This window comes from Sinocyclocheilus rhinocerous, unplaced genomic scaffold, assembly GCF_001515625.1.
Source record: "Sinocyclocheilus rhinocerous isolate Xijiao unplaced genomic scaffold, SAMN03320098_v1.1 scaffold352, whole genome shotgun sequence".
NCBI lineage: Eukaryota > Metazoa > Chordata > Actinopteri > Cypriniformes > Cyprinidae > Sinocyclocheilus > Sinocyclocheilus rhinocerous.
The window spans coordinates 1659522-1684677 of record NW_015642448.1 but is presented as its reverse complement, the minus strand read 5'-3'; the positions used below and the strand labels follow the sequence as shown (position 1 = coordinate 1684677).

Genomic DNA, 25156 nt, shown 5'->3' with positions numbered 1-25156 from the left:
ATAAAGAGAGAGGGATGGAATCATCTAGGGAAGAGTTAATCACTGAACTGAGGTCTGCTCTTCAGGACCAGGATGCACCAGGGGCCCTGGGGTCGCCCCATTCCCTGCTTTGTTCTCTCGCTCTGGGTTTTCCTGCCAGAGTTGTGTGTCTCTCTGTACGGAAACCCACCCAGAGCTTCCACGGTTTTTCCCTTTTCTCGTCCCTCAGCATCTCTATCCACAGATGCCATCCTCTTTTCTGTGTTTCTGTCTTTCACTCGTCTGATTTCTCTCATTCCGGTTACAGGGACAATGAGAGGAATATAGGAATATCCGGCTGGCTGGTGCTGGTTGATTTATTGCTGGTGTGAGAAGAGGGTGTGGAGCGGTGCTGCTTTGAGTGTGTACAGTGAGGATGAGAATTCAGCTTCCTGTCTGGATGTGTGTGTAACATGGAGAGAGAGATTTAGTTATCTGTATTGACTCCTATTGCAATGCATGGCAGCATTGGCTTTGGGTGTTTGATGAGTTAAGTGGTTTTCTCAGGCCTTTTTGTTCCTGAGATTTCGGTCCAGACTTGTTTGCAGTCTAGGGATTATAGTGCTCTCAGGTTTGCAGTCCTGACAGTGCGTTTTGACTTTTACCACAGATATGTGTATTTAGTCATATTAAGGTATGAACTTGAGTGCATAAAAACCTAGTGCGTAAAATGTAGTGGTCAACTGATATCTTAAAAAACAAGGTTGACACATGGCCAGTACAGGTGATACTGGACTGAATAACTACGTCTCTGGTTTACCCATGCAATGTTCAATAAATATTACATTTATTAATTGCAATAATGTACAAATGTGAACAGTTCTACCATCAAGTACTATCAGATTTACTACTGTGTCTTCATTAGCCTAACTGTAGGTGGTTCATGGCTGCCAAGCAAATTTGTTTTATAGTCAAATAGTGTTAGTATTGGCTGTTGTCATAGTGGAAAGAGCTTTGAGAGGCTGATATCCTCTATCAGACCCCTGAGAGGATGCTGCGTTTCCCTGCTGTGGTCTGTCTGTTTCTCCGTCCTGCTCTCTTTCTCACAGTGAAAGCATAAAAATTTGCATTTTTTTTATCTCCCTCATGACAACTCATAGAGCAGCCCCATCCCTCCTCTTGTCTTTTACCCCCAGCGGAGCTCTTCCACCCTTCCGCACCTCCATCCTTCCTCTGGACTGCACCCTTCTGCAGGTGGCTGCGCTAAACGCCAGGAAAGAGAACATTTCCTCCATGCTGTACTGTAGGTTTACCGCTTTTATGAGGATTGAAGAAGGGAAGTAATATACTTAACATAAATAGGCTTTCCGATTGGTTCACAATTGTGTCCATCTGATGTATTTTGATTAATTCTCACTTTATTTTTATACCCTTACAAAAAATTACAATGATTTCTAAAGTAAAACCATGATAATTTAAGTAAAAATGTAATAGTTACTGCAGTTACTACTGTAAAACTATTGTTAACAGGCTGTTATTGTCCTGAAAAAATAGAAATAAATGTGACGTGTAATATTTGGATCTTAAAATTAGTGTTAGACTCTTCTATGTAGGTCAATATATTGCCATTTTTAGATTATCTGTGAATATCTCGTTTTACTTATTAACATTTGATGGTTCCAGATTATGTCATTTCCACAATATCATCATTGGACTGTTATTTTTATTCATTCATTCATTCATTTGTTTTATTTTATTTTATTTTTTTATCTTTATTATTATTATTTTTTTAGTCAATTTTTAGTTGCCACCATTAAAATGTATTATGTATATATTGGCATTACAGAGCTTGGAGAGGGACATTCTTCTTTTTGCCTGACCACTGGTAGAGGAACCCTGTTTGAAAACAACCATTATTTTTTACAGCTTTGTTTGGTTTTGTCTAATTTCAAAGAAATTACACATTTCATCTTTAAAGAAAATTAAAATACAATTTAAAGTTCCTTAATGTTTATTCTTTTTTAATCCATTTATTGCAGTTAGTAATCGTATGGACTATGTGTTTTGGAGGAAACTGTAATCATTTTATAATATTAATTCGCTGTTATGTCTAGACTAAGCCATTCTTTCAGTTTAATTAATTTAAGGGCATATGTTTTAGTCGCATTATATTTGCCAGGAGCTGTTCTTCTGCTACTGTGCAGTAACATTTAATTAAATCACTGTGGAGAATTACAGATCTCACACTGATTTCATGTGTGACTGGAATGGAAGGCAGCTTAATCCTCTCTTATTGTTTCATCCATTTTTCTCTCCAGCCTGTTGAGTCGATAAGGCTCATTTAAAGTCCTTCCAGGCAGATTGTTGTGGCTAATTAACATGTTGGCCTTGAGATTTCTGTCTTGTACAACTCCAGGCTTTGTTCTTGTGCATTATCAGAGTCAGCTGTTTGTGTGTGTGTGTGTGTGTGTGAGAGAGAGAGAGTGAGGAGGTGTGGGTTTGAATTCTCAGGCGTAGTCCTTATCAGTGGTCCTGTGTTGTTGTGTCCAGCCTTCACAATGCCCAGCGAAGTTCCAGGAGTCCAAATCAGACAGAAAAAGAGACAGGAAGTGCAGTGCAGGAATTGCCCGCTCCAGTTTGACGCAGATACTGGTACTTTTCCCGCTTTACTGTAATCATCGTTTCAGGTCCTTTTTTCAGATTAACCAATAAAATGTGCATTCTCACTATTATCGGGCTGGCTTTGCCCACACAAAGTCAAGGACGTTTTTTTTCCACAGCCCGTGAAGGATATCTTGAGGGTTTTGTTGCTGATGGAATGTGGTGTAAAACAAAGGATGTCTTTCATGTAAATTGCACCGGCAGAGCTTGTAGTTTGTGGACGTGTGTCAGCAACATCCTTTAACACAGCCATAGAAATAAGTGTAAAACTCTATCTATTCAGTATTATTTTATTGCCAACATAAAATCATACAACACCATTATTATGGGTAATTAATACTGCATTTTATTTTACCTTGTAGTTCTGTCAGTGCCAGTAGTTTTGTCTTCAAATGTTTTAGTAAAACATTAGAAGACAAAACTACTGGACAGCTATGCATACCAATATATAAATATTCAGATATGTATTGAAAATGAAATGGCTGAAATAAATATATATATATATATATATAAACTATGGAACATAAAAGAAGATGATTTGAGAAACATTGCAGTATTTTTTGTTCATGCAATGAAAGTTACTGGTAACCAAAACAGCTTTGTTACTAACAGTCTTCAAAATATCTTCTTTTATGTTATGCCAAAGAAAGTAAGTCATTCAGGTTTGAAACAACATGAGGGTGAGTAAATGATGACAGAATTTATTTATTTATTTATGGTGAACTATCCCTTTAATGTTTTTATTTATTTATTATTTTAATAATTCTTCTAAAGAAGAAACTAAATCTGCCAGCAAGTGGCGGTAAATGCCTTTATGATTCGTTCAAATGGCTGATTCATGAATCATTGGTTCAGGCTACAATGGCCTAACATAAACTATGGAACATAAAAGAAGATAATTTGAGAAACATCTCAGTATTTTTTGTTCATGCAATGAAAGTTACTGGTAACCAAAACAGCTTTGTTACTAACAGTCTTCAAAATATCTTCTTTTATGTTATGCCAAAGAAAGTAAGTCATTCAGGTTTGAAACAACATGAGGGTGAGTAAATGATGACAGAATTTATTTATTTATTTTTGGTGAACTATCCCTTTAATGGTTTTTATTTCTTTCTTTCTTTTTGGTGAACTAACCCTTTAATGTTTTTTATTTATTTATTTATATTATTTTTGAAATTATACTCTAAAGAAGAAACTAAAACTAACAGCAGGTGGCGGTAAATGTCTGTATGAGTCGATTCATTCAAACGGCTGATTCATTCAGGAATTCAGTAAACGGCTCTCTCTTTAATGGGCCTTTGAATCATTGATTCACTCGATTCGTTCAAAACGCAGATTCATTCAGAAACTAAACACCGCTGTGCTGCTCGGAGATGCACAACAGTTCTGCTGTGGCTTTAAAGATAATATGTTCTCTGCAAAATTGAGCAAAAACACATAATATTGTGTTTAAAATATAACACAATATTAACTTCTTATTTACTGAACTGTTGTATCAAATCACATTTGCACTCGTGCAAATCAGGATAAAAGCGGCACTCGTGTGATACTGCTCTCCCTGCTCGTGTGATATCCCTTATAAAAGGATATGAGACATACAGGGGCATCCCCCCCCCACCCCATATCTTGAAATTTAGGGCATACCTGCATTTATGGAGTTGTTGCCCTGCATCATATTTGTCAACATTAAACTATGAAATGTAAGATGACGTACAGGTCTGGGGGTGGGGTCAGTGCGTTAACTGCGTTAAAATATTTTAATCGCGTTATTTTTTCATAACTAATTAAGTTAAGGCGTTAAACTGACAGCCCTAGTGTGTGTGTGTGTGTATATATGTATATATGTATATGTGTGTGTATTAGATACTGTAATATCTGCCTCTTTTTTTTTTTTACTATATATAGTATTAATAATAGAGTTCTTAGTTTACTGCCCATGATTGTTACTCTAAAGTGATTAAAAATTATTTGTATAATCCTGAATTCTCTCTCTCTCTCTCTCTCTCTCTCTCTCTCTATATATATATATATATATACATTATTTATTTGGATAAACCTGTTTGGAAACAATTTTTGCAGTTCTGTTTGGTGCCATTATTGGCACACACAGATTTTTTTTTTGGAAAATGCAGCTTAGTGTTTTTAATTTATGTGATGTCTTTCATTTAATGTGTTGAATCTAATTTTATTGCGTTTTTACATTGTACTTTGTATACAACAAATTAGTCATAAGTACCATTTTACTTAGCCAGTAAATGGCAGCTTCAAACTTCAGTTTCAAGACCTGTCTATCAGAAAGGCTGAACAAAAATGTGTTTGATATTTTGTGCATTTGTTTTTACACATTGTCTCTCTATAGCGTTTCGGCATCTCTACCTCTTTCTCGGAGTAATCGATGAATACATACTCAAGTCGTATCTGTGGCTCAGGTCTCACTGTAGTGGAGCAGAAGGAAGTTGTTTCTGAGCTTGAGGCAGGAAAAGGGGCTTAAGGTTTGTTGTTCTTGCTGGCTGATAGCATCTACATTGGTACCTCTGGCTTCTGCTGCAAACATTGTTTATTGTGATACCTATGAAGGCATTGGGACATGAGTCTTGTGTGTGTGCGTGTCTTAAGACGTCGTAAATGGGGGAAGGGGGATGTAGATGGACAAGTGTCGACAGCCTCTCTCAGCCCTCGGATAGGAAGTGACAGAAATTACACTGCAGGCCCCAGGTGGCTGATGGGATATGCATCCAGGTCTCCTCATTACGCTCTCTGTCAGACCACCACACAGAAACCTTCTACCCCAGCTGTGCTTGTGTTTTCTTTTCTAATCACTGGATAAGATTTTACCCTTTAATCTGAGCGTAAAGCCACCTCTAAATTCTCCCAGCAGGCCGAGCGGTTAACTCCAACGTCAAGCCTCCAAAAGCTGTCCGATATGTCGCTCTACCTGTCACTACCTCTCTTCTCTTTGACCTTAGGCAGAGCATCTGAAACCAAGACCCTCAATTTGGACAAGGTTGGTGTGGAGATCAACATAGAAACAGGGAAGATAATCGTAGCTGCTGACGAAGCCACATCCGTGCCGAACATTTTTGCTATCGGAGACATCGCTGAGGTAGGTGTTATGGATGAATGCCATCAAAAACTCACTAACATGGTAGTCGAACTCAACTGAGAAGGCACAACTTGAAAGCAACAGCATATTCTTGTCTGTCAGTTCAGTCGCTCTTCTGGAAGGTCGTTGCCCTGTAACATCTCAAGACACAACTGGCTGCCGGGATCAAATATCGCAGCTGCCCGTCATCTGCAGCAGCTGTGTGATTATTGGCACACACACACACCACCACAAAACTAGTCAGAAGAAGCGCCTTTTACTCTTTACGCCCCTTTCAAAGTGCATCGCTTCTCATTTTTTAATGAAAGAAAACAAGATGTTGAGCCGCACCTGGTTACTGCCAAGAAATGCATTTACTATACAGCTGCCTGGGCGGTGTCCACACACACACACACACTATGAGCCAAACACCCGAGGCGGTTTCTTGGACAGCAGGATGTACAGAAGTTATCAGACTGGTTGCTGATGCCATTAGTCAGTGAATGAGAATTCGCCCCATGGTGCTGCATGTTCCTGTAGGCATGTTTTTCACAGCACTGATTGGCAGCCATCCACTTCTGCGCTGTAATCATCATCGTGACTGACAGCCGTGTAATGTTGAGATGATACTAATCTCTGAAATGTCTGATCAGGCTAATCGCACATAGATTTACACTTAACTACACAGCGTTTAAACATAATGCAGAGGAAATTATTGTATAGAACTTTTCCGTTATATTGTTGTGCACTACCTGACCTGCCCAGAACTTTTAGACTGGATTTGCTTTTGAATGTATCCGTGCATGTGTGTCAGTGTTATTTTAGTATTATTGATGCAGTGTACTATTATAGTATTAATTAATATTTTGAATTGTCTTTTATTATAATAGTTTAATGAAAATTTTTGTTTAGGTTTTAGGTAGTTTTTTTTTGTTGCATTTTTTATTTCTATTTTCCTGTAATTAAGTTTTAGTTAACAATAACAACACTGATGTGTATGTGTGCCCACTCCTTCTCTGTTTCAGGGTCGTCCTGAGTTGACCCCGACAGCCATTAAGGCTGGAAAGCTCCTGGCCCGCAGACTTGTGGGCCATTCCACTGAGCTCATGAATTATGACAACGTGAGTTTGCCGTCACATGTATATGCTTTCATTCTTGTTCGCTCTTTGTTTCTTTACTGGTTTCTAAGCGAATCACACAACGCCTATATTTAGGGTGGCCATATGTGCCGTTCATATGGGACACGTCCTGGCCAGGATTTTTATATTGCCTAAAACATCCAAAGTAGTTTGACCAATAACATGCAGGTATTGTATATAATCGACCAATCGTGGCGCGTGAGAAGGTGAGATCTACAGAGAACGATCAAAGCGACGCAAATAAGCGCACGTGTTTGTTCGTTCGTTCGACTTGAAGCGTGGCTGCGCACTGATCATTGAATGACACCGAAGTACCTCGAGAGCGATTCAAAAGTGTAAGGAGCCGTCTGATCTGCTCTCTAGCTCTCGTGAATGTCATACAACGATCGATCTGCACAGTGCAAACAGCCAAAACTTGGATATTTTAGGCAATATAGAAATCCTGGCAAGGACGCGTCCCGTAAAAATCGCCCGTATGGTCACCCTACCTATATTTCACCTCAAAATCAAAAGGAACAAATAAGAAATTATCTTTTACATAAAGAAAGTGAGGCCTAATTTTTTTAACCCTTAAGATTATTTGTATTGTTATTTTCAGGACAATTAAAACATTTACTGTACAGTACGGTAAAACATTACTGTAATGACTAGAAATCTTTTAATGCACAAAAGGCAACCATTAAATATTATTTAAATGGTAAAATTATAAATCACAGTATTATTTGATGTACTACCTGTACTTAATTATTTTACCTTTCTATAAAACATTTACATTAGTATTTTACACATTTTTATATGTGCATAATTACAAATTTTTCAAAATTTTATTAAATATATTTAATACAATTACTAAAAAAAATACAAATAATGATTTATGCTTTAATTTGAAAATATTCTTGTTACAGTATTTTTTTGATAATGCAATCATAATCTTTGAGGATAACAGGAATTACAAAAAAACTGGAAAAAAATTACTGTAATGAGACTTAACTGTGAGAATACTGTCATGAAAATAATGTCTTAGTGCAACAAAAATTATTTTGATTTATGTATATGAAAAATATATTTGAAATGTCCCATTTTGTGAGATTTACTTTTCTAGTGGTTCTCTTGTTTTGTTTTGTATAAAAAAATAATAATTATATGAATCTTCACCACTCTAATTAATTTATGTTTTGTTTTGTGTGCTGATTAGTTTACTTGAGTCTTTTGCATAGTGTATGTGTTTTATATGGTTGTGTGTGTTTGTGTGTGTATAGGTGGCCACTACAGTGTTCACTCCACTAGAGTATGGCTGTGTAGGTCTGTCTGAAGAAGAGGCTGAAAGGAGACATGGAAAAGACCAGATTGAGGTAAAATACAGCATTTTTGCCATGGGTGTTGTTAGACACAACATTAAGTTCAGTTATAAAATGGCAACAGCAGCAATATGAATAAATGTTCAATACAAGATTAATAATAGCAGTCAACTTTTCTTCCATGCGTATGTGAGTGCTTTTGTGAATATCCTGCTGTATATGTGCATGTATGTTATAGTGGGCCCTCGCACACCTGCATGGCTCCAAAGCCTAAAGCATTCGGAAAGGGGTGTGCCTCGGGTTTGATTGACAGGAGTGCAGGAGGGCTGACTGATGCTTGTAGAGGTTGATGAGAGATGATCAAAAGCGCAGCATCCCATTGGCCCTCACAGCTGTGAGCAGCGTGTGTCAGCTCGCCAGAGCGCTCGCTCTTAAGCATGTTCAACATTTATGATTTCAGCACCCCAAAAATGTTTAGAGCAGCAACACGGACACAAACCATAACAGTAGCAGCACTTGTTTCCAAGTGCTTGTCTAAAATGACGAGCTCAAGTGGTTGATGATGCAGGAAACGGTGTTGTTGTTGGTGCGTCATAGTTTTTGTGTTGTGACACAAAATCAAACCACCCTATCAACAACATACTGTAGCAACAAACTAATAACCACTCAGCAACCAAATAGCAACACCCTGGCAACTATCCTCAACAGCCCAGTATCATGGCGCTGACTTTTGCATGGACAAACACCAGTTGTAGTTTTGTCTAATATTTAAACACAGTTGAATTTATACATATTCATTTTTCGATGGTCTGAAGTTTGCAACTTAGTCACTACCTTGGGTCTCTCTTTGATTCTGATGTAGGTGTTACACTACTATTCAAAGACATTTTTACATTTTTGAAAGAAACTGATGTTTATGTTCACTAAAATAGCATGAGTTGATCAAAGTACAGTAAAAATAGTAATACTGTAAAATATTGTTACTGTATGAAATAACTCCTTTTCGATAAAATTAGATTTTTACCTGTGATTTTTACTTGTGAATACCCATTTTCAGAAGCCATTACTCCAGTCTACAAAGAAAATCATTCTGATATGCTGTTTTAGTTCTTGAGAAACCTTTCTCGTTATTAACACACCTGAAAATGGCTGCATTGCATAATGAAGTCTGGAAATTGCAATACAGATGACTTTTTGCAGTTGCTTGTATCGATTACAGTCACAGATTTATATACAGAAAATATTTATAACATTTATGAATGGCGTTACTATCATTTTTAATGAATTCTATGCATCCAAGATGAGTAAAATAATAAAGTTCTTCTAAAAATATAATTGAATGGTAACTGAATCCATGTTCTCTCCCTCTCAGGTGGTTTGTCTACGGGAGGGTGATCAGCGTGTGCTGGGTATGCATTTTACCGGACCGAGCGCTGGTGAGGTCACACAGGGCTTTTCTCTGGGCTTCCAGTAAGTTTCGCATGTCTTCGTACCTGCTCATGCTGTTGAACTGGAATCAGATTACATTCATTTGTTCTGATATCGCCCAGGTGTCTGTTTTGTTGCACATGCATTTGCGTGTAAATTCAAATCTGTGAATAACAACAGCTGTGGACGAATGAATACAGAGTCTGTGTGTTTTTATCTACAGGTGTGGGCTTACCTACGAACACCTCAGGAATACGGTCGGAATACACCCCACCTGCGCCGAGGAGCTCATCAAGCTCAACATCACTAAACGCTCCGGTCTTGACGCCACAGTAACAGGCTGCTGAGGTTAAGCATCCCCTCCCTGATCGCTCGAGCACACGGGAACCCATAAAAAGGTTGTGATAATGTGAGTTAGCAGTTGCAGGAAGCATCTCATGAAATCTGTCTCTCAGTTTTTACTTTAAAAGCTCTTCTGAAACCGAGACTTTTAAACCACAGAACCAGATCTATTTCGTTTAATATATGATATTTAAAATAATAATTCTGGAGGTCAGTACTAACAAGTATGTCCTTCTTTGCCACTGTGATGTATTGTTTTTAAACCAAGTCCAGGAGAGTTCGGCCAGCTTTTTACCACAGGTCAAGATAATCCAATAAAGTCCTCGTGTTTGCTCTCCAGAATAAGAACGCAGATCCAGGTTAGAGCAACACAAACCGCAAGCGCCTCTGCGAACAGATAAACACGACCATAAATCAGAATTAAGGCCCCATTACAGTTTGCTGAAATGAGAAACGTTGGAGAAAGTGGCCTAATGTTTCTGAAATATATTCTGCAAATATTGTTGTTTCTCTGGCTGTACTTCCTGTCCATTAGTCATGCGCCGCTCCTGACACTGATGGATGGGATAGGCCCGTCGCTGCGCTGACACCACCCCATTTCCCAGGGACGTAGACAAACACTCGGTGAGCGGCGTGTCACTCAAACGCAGAACCCGGTCGTGGACAGAGTGAGCGCTTGTTTAGTCCTGGACTTCAGGAGGTTCCCCAGTGCACAGGGGGAGCAGAGAGTACACAGTACAATAACATACTCTCCTGCCCTTGATCTCTCTGGGTAAAAACCTGAAAGTCCAAAGGAGGCATCAGTACCGCTGGCTACCTAAAGGTGGCAGTGTTAGCTTCCTTTTCCTCCTGTTCTTCACTCGCACATGTGAGGATAAAAATCTCTGAGCTGTGTAGTCATTATGAATTCGAGCCACAGTTAATCACTGGCAGAATGTTAAGATTAATCGAACACTTACTGGGCATTTATCGCTCCATAGGTTTAGCTTATCTGTTGTTTGTGTACTTGGCTAATAGCTTTGGCCCACGGTGCTGGCGCCCGCTTTGAGGGAAGGTAAACTGCAACTATTCCCAAAAGTTCAATTCATTTTGTGACAGGAAATCTGTGACATCTGTGTACTTTCAAACCAGATAACGTATGAAAAGCATATGTGAATTTTGAAATACATTGATATGTAAAGTCAGTAGATGCAAGTGCAATTATAATGAAACATTTTTCAGAGCTCTCAAAGGGGTAGTTCAACCAATAATGAAGATTATTTTATTTACTCATTCTTATGTCAGTCCAATCCTGTATATCTTTGTTTATTCATCAGAAAACTGATGAAGGCATTTTGAATTGTAATGGTTGCTCTTTTGTCCATTTAATTAGAATAGAGACTGCTTAAAAAGCATGCCGAAGCATCATACAATTGAATGAAATTTGCAATGAAATTTAGTTGTTTTTGACTGCAAATATTCCATCTTAGCTCTCTTTGCTGCGTTCATGAGAAGAGAAAAGTTGCGGTGCCCAGTTCTTAAACGAATCATTGAGTCTTATTGAGTCAATAATTCAGTTAATCCGCAAAACAAGTCCGCATGTTTCTTTCACAAATTGGACTGATCTGTTTTTTTTTTTTTAATTCAAAATCAATAACCAATAAGTGAATAACAGCTTAAAGTTCTCTGTCCCTCACACAAAGCAATCATATGACTTCAAAAGACTTGGAATACAGCGCATGAGTCGTATGAGCTACATTTATGATTCTGTAATGATTATTTTATGTCCTATTTTTACAGCTTGAATGTTTCAGTCCAGTTCACTGTAGCATGGAAAAGAGCAACCAGAATAATTGTTTCATGCAAGCCTTTACACAGAAGAAATACAGGTTTAGAAGAACATGAGGGTGAGTAAATAATGGCAGAATTTTCATTTTTGGACAAAATATGGGTTTAATAATAAATTTGGACATTTAATGGTTTAATAATAAACATTGGACATTTGCGTTTGTAATTTCAGTGTCAATGAAACTTGCAATAAAACAACAGATATGCTAAACTTATTAAACACCTCAATCAGTACTAGTCACTGAATTTACTTAGGTTCTGTAGTTATACATGATATATGTGAAATGAATATGTGATCACATTTAGAAACACTGTTTTAATGGCCCATGTCACATACTTAAAGGGATAGTTCACCCAAAAAATGCAAATTCTGTCATCATGTACTCACCCCGATGTCATTCCAAACCTGTATGAGTTTCTTTTGTCTGCTGAACACAAAAGAAGATATTTTAAAGAATGTTAGTAACCAAACAGTTTTGATTTGGAGACATTTCTCAAAATATATTCTTTTATGTTCTGTGAAAGAAAGTCATTCATACAGGTTTGAAACAACATGAGGGTGAGTAAATGATGGCAGAATTTTCACTTTTGGATGAACTATCCCTTTAACTTTTACTAAGCTGTTTATCTGTAATTAATCAAATGCCTTTATGCGTATGGTTTCCCACAAATACTTGCGCAAAATTTAAATTGGAGAATGCCATAGACTTAGAAGTGAGTGTCTGTGGTGGAAGAACGGTCCTGTGTGTGTGTGTAAATACTGTAGGTGAGGTGGTGACATAAAATGGGAACTGACACAAAATCAAACCACCCTATCAACAACATACTGTAGCAACAAACTAATAACCACTCAGCAACCAAATAGCAACACCCTGGCAACTATCCTCAACAGCCCAGTATCATGGCGCTGACTTTTGCATGGACAAACACCAGTTGTAGTTTTGTCTAATATTTAAACACAGTTGAATTTATACATATTCATTTTTCGATGGTCTGAAGTTTGCAACTTAGTCACTACCTTGGGTCTCTCTTTGATTCTGATGTAGGTTTTACACTACTATTCAAAGACATTTTTTCATTTTTGAAAGAAACTGATGCTTCTGTTCACTAAAATAGAGTTGATCAAAGTACAGTAAAAATAGTAATACTGTAAAATATTGTTACTGTATGAAATAACTCCTTTTCGATAAAATTAGATTTTTACCTGTGATTTTTACTTGTGAATACCCATTTTCAGAAGCCATTACTCCAGTCTACAAAGAAAATCATTCTGATATGCTGTTTTAGTTCTTGAGAAACCTTTCTCGTTATTAACACACCTGAAAATGGCTGCATTGCATAATGAAGTCTGGAAATTGCAATACAGATGACTTTTTGCAGTTGCTTGTATCGATTACAGTCACAGATTTATATACAGAAAATATTTATAACATTTATGAATGGCGTTACTATCACTTTTAATGAATTCTATGCATCCAAGATGAGTAAAATAATAAAGTTCTTCTAAAAATATAATTGAATGGTAACTGAATCCATGTTCTCTCCATTTTCAGAAGCCATTACTCCAGTCTACAAAGAAAATCATTCTGATATGCTGTTTTAGTTCTTGAGAAACCTTTCTCGTTATTAACACACCTGAAAATGGCTGCATTGCATAATGAAGTCTGGAAATTGCAATACAGATGACTTTTTGCAGTTGCTTGTATCGATTACAGTCACAGATTTATATACAGAAAATATTTATAACATTTATGAATGGCGTTACTATCATTTTTAATGAATTCTATGCATCCAAGATGAGTAAAATAATAAAGTTCTTCTAAAAATATAATTGAATGGTAACTGAATCCATGTTCTCTCCCTCTCAGGTGGTTTGTCTACGGGAGGGTGATCAGCGTGTGCTGGGTATGCATTTTACCGGACCGAGCGCTGGTGAGGTCACACAGGGCTTTTCTCTGGGCTTCCAGTAAGTTCCGCATGTCTTCGTACCTGCTCATGCTGTTGAACTGGAATCAGATTACATTCATTTGTTCTGATATCGCCCAGGTGTCTGTTTTGTTGCACATGCATTTGCGTGTAAATTCAAATCTGTGAATAACAACAGCTGTGGACGAATGAATACAGAGTCTGTGTGTTTTTATCTACAGGTGTGGGCTTACCTACGAACACCTCAGGAATACGGTCGGAATACACCCCACCTGCGCCGAGGAGCTCATCAAGCTCAACATCACTAAACGCTCCGGTCTTGACGCCACAGTAACAGGCTGCTGAGGTTAAGCATCCCCTCCCTGATCGCTCGAGCACACGGGAACCCATAAAAAGGTTGTGATAATGTGAGTTAGCAGTTGCAGGAAGCATCTCATGAAATCTGTCTCTCAGTTTTTACTTTAAAAGCTCTTCTGAAACCGAGACTTTTAAACCACAGAACCAGATCTATTTCGTTTAATATATGATATTTAAAATAATAATTCTGGAGGTCAGTACTAACAAGTATGTCCTTCTTTGCCACTGTGATGTATTGTTTTTAAACCAAGTCCAGGAGAGTTCGGCCAGCTTTTTACCACAGGTCAAGATAATCCAATAAAGTCCTCGTGTTTGCTCTCCAGAATAAGAACGCAGATCCAGGTTAGAGCAACACAAACCGCAAGCGCCTCTGCGAACAGATAAACACGACCATAAATCAGAATTAAGGCCCCATTACAGTTTGCTGAAATGAGAAACGTTGGAGAAAGTGGCCTAATGTTTCTGAAATATATTCTGCAAATATTGTTGTTTCTCTGGCTGTACTTCCTGTCCATTAGTCATGCGCCGCTCCTGACACTGATGGATGGGATAGGCCCGTCGCTGCGCTGACACCACCCCATTTCCCAGGGACGTAGACAAACACTCGGTGAGCGGCGTGTCACTCAAACGCAGAACCCGGTCGTGGACAGAGTGAGCGCTTGTTTAGTCCTGGACTTCAGGAGGTTCCCCAGTGCACAGGGGGAGCAGAGAGTACACAGTACAATAACATACTCTCCTGCCCTTGATCTCTCTGGGTAAAAACCTGAAAGTCCAAAGGAGGCATCAGTACCGCTGGCTACCTAAAGGTGGCAGTGTTAGCTTCCTTTTCCTCCTGTTCTTCACTCGCACATGTGAGGATAAAAATCTCTGAGCTGTGTAGTCATTATGAATTCGAGCCACAGTTAATCACTGGCAGAATGTTAAGATTAATCGAACACTTACTGGGCATTTATCGCTCCATAGGTTTAGCTTATCTGTTGTTTGTGTACTTGGCTAATAGCTTTGGCCCACGGTGCTGGCGCCCGCTTTGAGGGAAGGTAAACTGCAACTATTCCCAAAAGTTCAATTCATTTTGTGACAGGAAATCTGTGACATCTGTGTACTTTCAAACCAGATAACGTATGAAAAGCATATGTGAATTTTGAAATACATTGATATGTAAAGTCAGTAGATGCAAGTGCAATTATAATGAAACATTTTTCAGAGCTCTCAAAGGGGTAGTTCAACCAATAATGAAGATTATTTTATTTACTCATTCTTATGTCAGTCCAATCCTGTATATCTTTGTTTATTCATCAGAAAACTGATGAAGGCATTTTGAATTGTAATGGTTGCTCTTTTGTCCATTTAATTAGAATAGAGACTGCTTAAAAAGCATGCCGAAGCATCATACAATTGAATGAAATTTGCAATGAAATTTAGTTGTTTTTGACTGCAAATATTCCATCTTAGCTCTCTTTGCTGCGTTCATGAGAAGAGAAAAGTTGCGGTGCCCAGTTCTTAAACGAATCATTGAGTCTTATTGAGTCAATAATTCAGTTAATCCGCAAAACAAGTCCGCATGTTTCTTTCACAAATTGGACTGATCTGTTTTTTTTTTTTTAATTCAAAATCAATAACCAATAAGTGAATAACAGCTTAAAGTTCTCTGTCCCTCACACAAAGCAATCATATGACTTCAAAAGACTTGGAATACAGCGCATGAGTCGTATGAGCTACATTTATGATTCTGTAATGATTATTTTATGTCCTATTTTTACAGCTTGAATGTTTCAGTCCAGTTCACTGTAGCATGGAAAAGAGCAACCAGAATAATTGTTTCATGCAAGCCTTTACACAGAAGAAATACAGGTTTAGAAGAACATGAGGGTGAGTAAATAATGGCAGAATTTTCATTTTTGGACAAAATATGGGTTTAATAATAAATTTGGACATTTAATGGTTTAATAATAAACATTGGACATTTGCGTTTGTAATTTCAGTGTCAATGAAACTTGCAATAAAACAACAGATATGCTAAACTTATTAAACACCTCAATCAGTACTAGTCACTGAATTTACTTAGGTTCTGTAGTTATACATGATGTATGTGAAATGAATATGTGATCACATTTAGAAACACTGTTTTAATGGCCCATGTCACATACTTAAAGGGATAGTTCACCCAAAAAATGCAAATTCTGTCATCATGTACTCACCCCGATGTCATTCCAAACCTGTATGAGTTTCTTTTGTCTGCTGAACACAAAAGAAGATATTTTAAAGAATGTTAGTAACCAAACAGTTTTGATTTGGAGACATTTCTCAAAATATATTCTTTTATGTTCTGTGAAAGAAAGTCATTCATACAGGTTTGAAACAACATGAGGGTGAGTAAATGATGGCAGAATTTTCACTTTTGGATGAACTATCCCTTTAACTTTTACTAAGCTGTTTATCTGTAATTAATCAAATGCCTTTATGCGTATGGTTTCCCACAAATACTTGCGCAAAATTTAAATTGGAGAATGCCATAGACTTAGAAGTGAGTGTCTGTGGTGGAAGAACGGTCCTGCTGGAGTTTGTTTTTGTTTGAAGTCTAATCTGCCCCGGCTCTGATTAATGAGCCTGAGAGTGGAGTGACAGCCTGCCGTGGAGAGGAGCACTGCGCTACCAGGTTTATTTGTACCCAGGGCTGATGGGAAGAGGGGGGGTACCGTGTGCTCAACTCAGGGACGGGGTGCTGACTGAAGAACCCTGACCCCAACACTACCACCAACAGCTTGGCTCTATCAACCCACACATACACAACACACACACACACACACACAGCTGGTGGGCGGAGCTGCACCACAACACAGAAATATGCGGGCGTATGTTTTTCTAAAGTGTACAGATATTCACAGATATTCATGTTATGGCCAGCATAATTATGTTACCAGTATGATCAGTATAATGACATTTTTTTAATGTTAAATTTAAATGTTGCATCTAAAATTGACACCACACACACACACACAGCTGGTGGGCGGAGCTGCACCACAACACAGAAATATGCGGGCGTATGTTTTTCTAAAGTGTACAGATATTCATGTTATGGCCAGCATAATTGTTATGTTACCAGTATGATCAGTATAATGACATTTTTTTTAATGTTAAATTTAAATGTTGCATCTAAAATTGACATAAAAGCAGTTATCAGCATTGGTCGTCTCACTGATCAAATGTGCTTTAGACACATTACCCGCAGGTCAGCTTGCGACAGCAGCTCCGATCCCCACATTCGCACACAGTGAGGGGTCAGGGTTCAACTTTAAAGGGCCCAGCTAATGATGACTTGCACTAAAAGCCAAAACTGGAGAGGGCGAGTCGGATGATACTTGGCGTCATATTTATTTCTGTAAAAAGAGAAGCCTGATTTGGCATTAAGCCAAGCACTTGATGATTTAGTAAGTTAGATATACAAATTGCACCATTAAAATAATGATGGATTAAATACTGTCTTCTGTTTCTTTCATATGGTGTGAATTTAACTTGTTCCAAATCTTAGTGAGCTGCCTCACAGACTGCTATCTCCATAGGCAGAAACCTTTTTAGGGGCCTTTCACACAGAACGCATTCTGGCATTTCATCTACAGTTTTTTTATTTTAAATGATGGTGCATGTACCACTTACATTGCACATGTTTCAGCCATTGTGTCATGTCTTTTTCTTTTTCCCTTTTTTTTTGCGTCTTTTTTTGTGCTATAAATGTTGCATTTTTAAGGGATGTCAAGTTAAAAGTAAAAACAAACAAAAAAACAGGAATTTCCATTCGGTTGTACTCCTTGCTGTTTTTCAACATGTTCTGTGTGGCTATTAATGCAAAATGATACACAGGGCAGTCGAATGACTAAAGGAATGCCAGGTTTTTAAAAAGTTTAACTTTTAGCTTGAGCGCCACGTTTTTACATTGCAAAACACTGCAAAAGATGCAAGACATGAGCGCAACAGTCAAACACGTCCATCTAGGGCATGTTTACATAGAAAAACATTGGAAAAACAAAAGTGCAGTGGAATGCAGAAACAGCCCCAAAGGTGGCATCCTAACTGTCATGGATTCTTATAAGTGACTGATTTGGAGCACTCTATATAGGCAGCAACTTCAAGTGCAAACTAAATTATGAGAGCAAAACCTCCTCACGTGAAGGGCATTGAAGACTGAAGTTACGATTAATTTCAATATAATATGACCTTGACATATTATCAACACAATAAGACAAACATAAAAATGCATAACACACGAATATTAGATACAAAAAAAATGTCAGTTTTGAAATGAATTCAAATGTTTTTATGACTATTTTCATCAATGAATAAAATGTTTATTTATTTTTAGCATTTTTCTCGGCTTGACTTTCGGCTCCATATGGAACTTGTTGCAATGCATTCTGGGATTGCATCTAATTTGGTCAAAATGAGATCTTAGCGTAATGTTGCAAACTAACTTTGTGAGTGTAGGTCACCTATGCTGCCTTAAAATGCTATTAAGTTAGGAAGCTAACTAGGTTTTGGTACAGAGCTAATACACTACTTTTCAAAGGTTTGGTGTCAGTATGTATTTTTTTTTTTTTAAAGAAATTAATACTTTTATTCAGCAAAGATGCATTGAATTATTCCAAAGTGACAGTAAAACATTAATAATGTTCCAACAGATTTATATCTCAATAAATGCTGTTCTTCTGAACTTTCTATTGAACAAAGAATCATATGAAAAAAAAAATTCACAAAAATATTAAGCAGCATAACTGTTTTCAACATTGATGAAGCAAATGATTTCTGAATATAGCAGAATGATTTATGAAAGATCATGTGACACTGAAGACTGGAGTAACCATGCTGAAAATTCAGCTTTGCATCATTATCATCAATAAATTACATTATCAAATATATTCAAATAGAAGACAGTTATTTAAAACTAATAATATTTCACAATATTACCGTTTTTCAGTATTTTAATCAAATAAATGTAGCCTTGTTGAGAATAAGAGACTTCTTTCAAAAAATCTTGCTGACCCCAAACTTTTAAACAGTTGTGTGCGTGTGTGTGTGTGCGTGTGTGTGTGTGTGTGTGTGTGTGTGTGCGTGCGTGCATGCGCGTGCGTGTGTGTGTGTGTGTTCCTCTGAGCAGCTTTCTCTCAGCAGGGGTGGTCACGGTATGACCTCTCGCTGTCTTTGCTGACAGGCTCCTCAGCGATGCCGACCTGTCAGTCAAAGCTGCACAACAACAATGGCAGAAATTCCTCTCTGTTTGTTTGCATAAGGACGGGACTCTCACAAACCCTGAAACTCTTAACGTTGTCACCCCTAAAACTCCGAGCTCTCTTTGCAGCCATTAAGGCGAAAGTCATCCTCGTCGTCCCCTGAGAGAAAAGACCAGAGCCCCCTTTTTAACCAGCGACATGCTTTCAGCATTTCTTTCTCTTTCGAAATAGAACAAATGTACGTAAATCCACCTTGAAACACACTTAGCAGAACATGTCAACATGTCAGGGTATGTTGGGTGGATATTTAACGTCTTAATCCGCTGCTATTGTGGGTTGACAGTCAGAATCAGCGTGTATGAGCTCGGAGTCTATTGTGGATGCGAGTCAGACGGCCCTCATCACCCTTCTACGGGGGGTTTACGCTCATGCTGGTTACACAGCCCTGCGTTTGTGGCCAAAGCCCTGGGAGGAGAAACAAATATCTGCCTTGTGTAAACATATGCGAAAAGTTTGGCATAGAAAAGGGGGATTATGGGTAAAATGAATAGGGGCCAATTAAAGTCCACTTTTTCTTGTGTGTTTCGGCTTGAGACACCTTTGGGGTGAGGGGGGAGTAATGGATATAAATAGCTTCAAAACTGTGTACTATCATACTATTCTATTTGTTTATTCAGTACTGCATAATATACTTCATGAACACTACCATTCAAAAGTTTAGGGTCTGTAAGATTTTTTTATTTTTTTTTTGAAAAAAGTCTTATGACCAAGTCTTTATTTATTTGATCAAAATGAAAGTAAAATGTGAACTATTATACTGTTTATAATAACTGTTTTTTATTTTAATATATTTTTAAAAGTAATTTATTTCTGTGAGCCATTACTCCATTCTTTAGTGTCACATGATCCTTTAGAAATCATTCTAATATAATGATTTGGTGCTATGATGTATTATTTTTTATATTTCCTATTTTTGTTGAAAAGACCAATACATAATTAAATACATACTGATAAAAAAATTTAAATACATATTAATAAAAAATTATGAATAAAACTAAAATCTGACCTCGAACATTTAAATGGTAGTATATTGTCTGAAGTTGGCTATTTTAGTTTATTTTAAAACGTTTTTTTAATTATTTTATTTAATGTTAAATTATATTTAAATGTATTTATTTTATTTTCAATATGCACCAGAGAATACTGTGCTGAATAAGGTATTTGGCAATGTAATGATTTTATTGGAGTAGATAATATTTTTATATAAAATTTAAAATAATACAAAACATAGAAAAACATTTAAATAAAAATTTTAAATAACTTTTTTATTTTCAACATGAGAAATTATTAAAGCCAAATATTAGAAATGGCAAGTAACACTGAATTAATGTGAAATTATTTTCTTGTATTTTCTTGTAAATGTGCTCCAATATTTTTTTATATATTTATATTTTTTTATAATATTTTTAAATTTATTTTATATGTATTTTAAAAATCAAATCATTTTACGGTGTGTGTGGTACACTGCTATAGCATTGTAAACAGTCCCACACACAGTCAAACATGAAGAGTTGAGGGTTCTTGTACTTGACTCTTGATGATGTAAGGTGCTTCAGGGTGAGGTTCGAGGGAAGACTCTCCTCTCTCATTACAGGCCAGATGTGTGCCACAGATTTATGTTTGCTGCATGTCCACAGTTTGATCGTCGTCTTTGTTCAGCAGTTTTTCTCCATTATGTAGTTGCATGAAGAGCATGTTTCTATCTGATTTATATTTTGTCTTCATTTCAAGGATCGTCCCTGGTGAAGTTTGAACCCCACAACCTTTTGGTAACCAGCCAGATGTTTACCCACTAAGCCACACTAACAAGCCCAGCTCATTTGTGTGCTTTATTTATTTTTAATTTTTTTAAGTAACAGGACAAAATTAGAAATATTCAAATATTTATTTGGATTTATTTAAAATTCTGAATTTTAATGGTAATTCTTTTTGTTGCTTCTAATAGGATGATTTCCTCACATATATGAACACTGTACAAAATCGTTTTTTTGAGTTCTGTTTTACAAGAAAATGCTATTTCAATCTTTCCATTTTTTTACGCTTAAGTGTTACATGTCGTTTGTAATTATTTGTGAAATTATCTAGCAATTTGTGAGTGAAAATAGTTTAATAGCTGTTTTTAAATCCTACACTTTTTTTTTTTTTTAAGTGAACACATTTTTTATGTTTTTATAAAAGTCTGACATGCTAATAAAATGTGTAAACGGAGGCTTTTTATATTTAGTTTCTGATTTGGTCAGATGAAACCAAACAAGATGAGAAGTGATCAATTACCTGTCAGCACCTCAGAAATTTTCTGTGTTTGTTTTTCAGTAATTAAGTAACTGAAGCAGCGAGTTGGTCCGCTATTAGACTATTTTTCATAATGGAATAAAACAATAAATATGCCACTGAGATAATGAGGCATTTCATTTGTTACATCATACCTGAGAGGGTTGTTTCTGTTGTTGTCTGCTTTCGTTCCTGAGGGACGGTATGAGACTTGCCTCTCGGGTTCGATCACCTGCATGATCTCCAAAACCTCCATTGTGCTGTTTACAGTAAACACTCACAGTTATGCAGCACGCAGTACTTTCACTTCACAGGAAAACCACTTTTGAAGTGTTTTGTTTGTGTACATCCAGCACTAATTTAACAGTGAAAACTTTGGCTTATTTGTGTTAAGCAATTCATAATCTTCCAGCTGTGGTAGTTGGGATCCAGTGCTTGTCATTAAAGGAATAGTTCACCTAAAAATGAAAATGTACTCACCCTCAGGCCATCCAAGATGTACAACAGATGAGTTTGTTTCTGCAGCGTAGCAGATTTGGAGACATTTAGCACATCCATGGTGTGTCTTCTATCTATAATATTGCTTACTGTATTGAAAAAGGCGACTCATCTGAATCAGGAGAGAAATATGCACAGATCAAGCACTGTTTACAAGTGAAAATGGTCCAAAACAGTTCTAAACAAATCTGCATGATAATCAGTGGGTGTCAAGCTAAAAAAAAAACGTACCATAGACATCTATTGACAGAAAATCTTCAAATATGACCCTGGACCACAAAACCAGTCTTAAGTCGCTGGGGTATATTTGTAGCAATAGCCAAAAATACATTGTATGGGTCAAAATTATTGATTTTTCTTTTATGCCAAAAATCATTAGGATATTAAGTAAAGATCATGTTCCATGAATATATTTTGTAAGTTTCCTTCCATAAATATATCAAAACTTAATTTTTGATTGGTAATATGCATTGCTAAGGACTTCATTTGGACAACTTTAAAGGCGATTTTCTCAATATTTAGATTTTTTTTGCACCCTCAGATTTTAGATTTTCAAATAGTTGTATCTCGACCGAACAAACCATACATCAATAGAAAGCTTATTTATTCAGCTTTCAGATGATGTATAAATCTCAATTTTGAAAAATTTACACTTAAGACTGGTTTTGTGGTCCAGGGTCACAAATGACATTTGACTGACTGGAAGAGTTTCAAGTAAATAATACAATTTCGGAACACATGGAATGTAGCATGCAACTAGTATAACACTTTTTGTCCTTTTTGAGCTGGACATCCCCTGTTTTTACTTTTGTTTTATAAAAAAGCAACAAGAATCTTGCTAAACATCTCCATTTGTGTTCCCATATAAAATCATAGAAATTCAAACGACATGAGGTTGAGGAAAGGATGATGAATTCTCTTGTTTTGTGTGAATTCTCCCTTTCAGTTTGAATGTAGCTGCAGATTCATCTCTCCACCTCTCTGTCCACCTCATGTCTCTTACTCACTATTCAGTCTTCATTCAGGCGATTAAAGACTCATTGATTGTGGCTCTGTGTTCTTTCACTCAAGTCTTCAGGTCTGCAGTGGTGAGAAATGCCTGCCAAAACATCTCTCCTACACTCCTCCTCTCCGTCCTCTCTCCCTGCCCTGTGGCACTGTGATTATTTTCCTCACACTCTCTGTCATAAATCACCTTATCTTTACAGGCTGTGACAATACTTCCCACTTTACAGCCACAACATTAACCCTGGGCTGTATGGCTGAGGCAGACACACTTTCAGTGAACGTGCCACATTCTCTCTCTCTCTCTCAATCTCTCGATGTCTCTCTCACTCTAGGTCAGGGATATACACTGCCAGTCAAAATTTTCAACACACCTACTCATTTTCTGTTGGATTATTTTCCAGGGACTTTGTATGTGTGCTGGAAACTTTTGCTAATGCTAATGCAGTGTCATTTGTTCTTTTTGTGTCCAAAGTGTCCATACACTGTAAAAAATGTCCGTGAATTTAACGGTAAAAGACTGTAAAAATGCTGCAGTAAAAACCTGTTATATTTCAGTTAATGAAATTACGGTATTTAACTGTAAATTTAAGTTAAAACCTAAAATGGTGCTACCGTATTTTTTACGGTAAAATTCCGGCAACCACAGCTGCCATTTTTTTACCTTAAATTTTACGGAATTTATTTTTACAGTGTAGTATGTGTTTTGCAGCTGTGCAGCATTATGGGAAAGCAGGGCGAGGGCATCAGTGAGAGCTGAAGGGAGGTTCAAACCGCTGAGATAAGGCTGTGAGACTCTAATGTACAATCCTCTCATCCCCTTCAGCAGCTCCAGGGAGGATCTCAACCTTGCGCTGAGAGGAGCAGGATATCTTTCATAGGAGTGTTTTTAGATTCTGCTTTTCACACAGACACCATCAGGTGCCTTCCAGACCCTATATATATATATATATATATATATATATATATATTATTCAAACATAACATACCTAAAATATCTAAATCTAAAATAAACATATCTGCTTCTATTCATTTTTGCTTAGTTCTGAGGCAATTATATTAATCTAGAGTTTTGATTGAATGGGCATTTGAATAGGCTTTTATTTTCGAGTAAATAATAAAATAACTAAATAAATAAATGTGTGTGTGTTGTTATATATATTATTCCTGTGAATTTTCAGCAACCATTACTCCAGTCTTTAGTGTCACATGATCATCATGCATAGTTTTGTCTTTCAGATTTTGTTGAAGATTATGTTTTTGTACTTTCCATGAACAAATAAACTCATAATAAATAACTTTGATTAAAAATAATTTTTAACAATTGATGCATATGAAGATGTTGAACTTCCCCAGCATAAAATGGTTCTCACTTCCCTTCATTCCTTTTGAGGCACTAAAGTAAACCTTTAGTAACATTATTTCTAAAATAAACTTCAATTTTAAATTTTTTAATTTTGCATATTTGGTTAACTGTACTGGCCAACTGCTAGTGACCTGCAATGCTGATCTCTTCAGCAGGGACATCACTAAATACACTGAACAAAATTATAAACGCAACACTTTTGTTTTTGCCCCCATTTTTCATGAGCTGAACTCAAAGATCTAAGACTTTTTCTATGTACACAAAAGGCCTATTTCTCTCAAATATTGTTCACAAATCTGTCTAAATCTGTGTTAGTGAGCACTTCTCCTTTGCCGAGATAATCCATCCACCTCACAGGTGTGGCATATCAAGATGCTGATTAGACAGCATGATTATTGCACAGGTGTGCCTTAGGCTGGCCACAATAAAAGGCCACTTTGTGCAGGCAAAATGTGCAGTTTTATCTAGTGTTGCTTTCGTCAACGAAAATTATGACTAAATATCGTCGTCAACGAACCTTTATTACGTGACGAAAACGAGACGAGACGAAAATGCTGGTCATGTGACGATGACTATAATTAAATGTATAATGAAATATCGTTGACGAATAAAAACGAGACTAAATGTGGTTTACAAAATAAAAACTATGCTAAAATGTCTCTTCATTTTCGTTGACCAAAACGAGACGAAACGAAATGTTATAACGTTATTTCGTC

At 36.9% G+C, this 25156-nt stretch overlaps 1 protein-coding gene across 1 annotated transcript in view; it reads left to right on the top strand.

Annotated features, from left to right (window-relative positions):
* Positions 1-15942, top strand: part of txnrd2.2 (thioredoxin reductase 2, tandem duplicate 2) — a 29434-nt gene extending 13492 nt beyond the window's left edge. The window contains exons 12-17 of the mRNA XM_016572815.1: positions 5586-5722; positions 6727-6822; positions 8100-8217; positions 11702-11742; positions 13604-13701; positions 13883-15942. Of these exons, the coding sequence (XP_016428301.1) occupies positions 5586-5722; positions 6727-6822; positions 8100-8217; positions 11702-11742; positions 13604-13701; positions 13883-14006 (614 nt within the window). The 3' untranslated portion in view covers positions 14007-15942. The remainder of the gene's footprint in view (positions 1-5585; positions 5723-6726; positions 6823-8099; positions 8218-11701; positions 11743-13603; positions 13702-13882) is intronic.
* The last annotated feature ends 9214 nt before the right edge of the window (positions 15943-25156 follow it).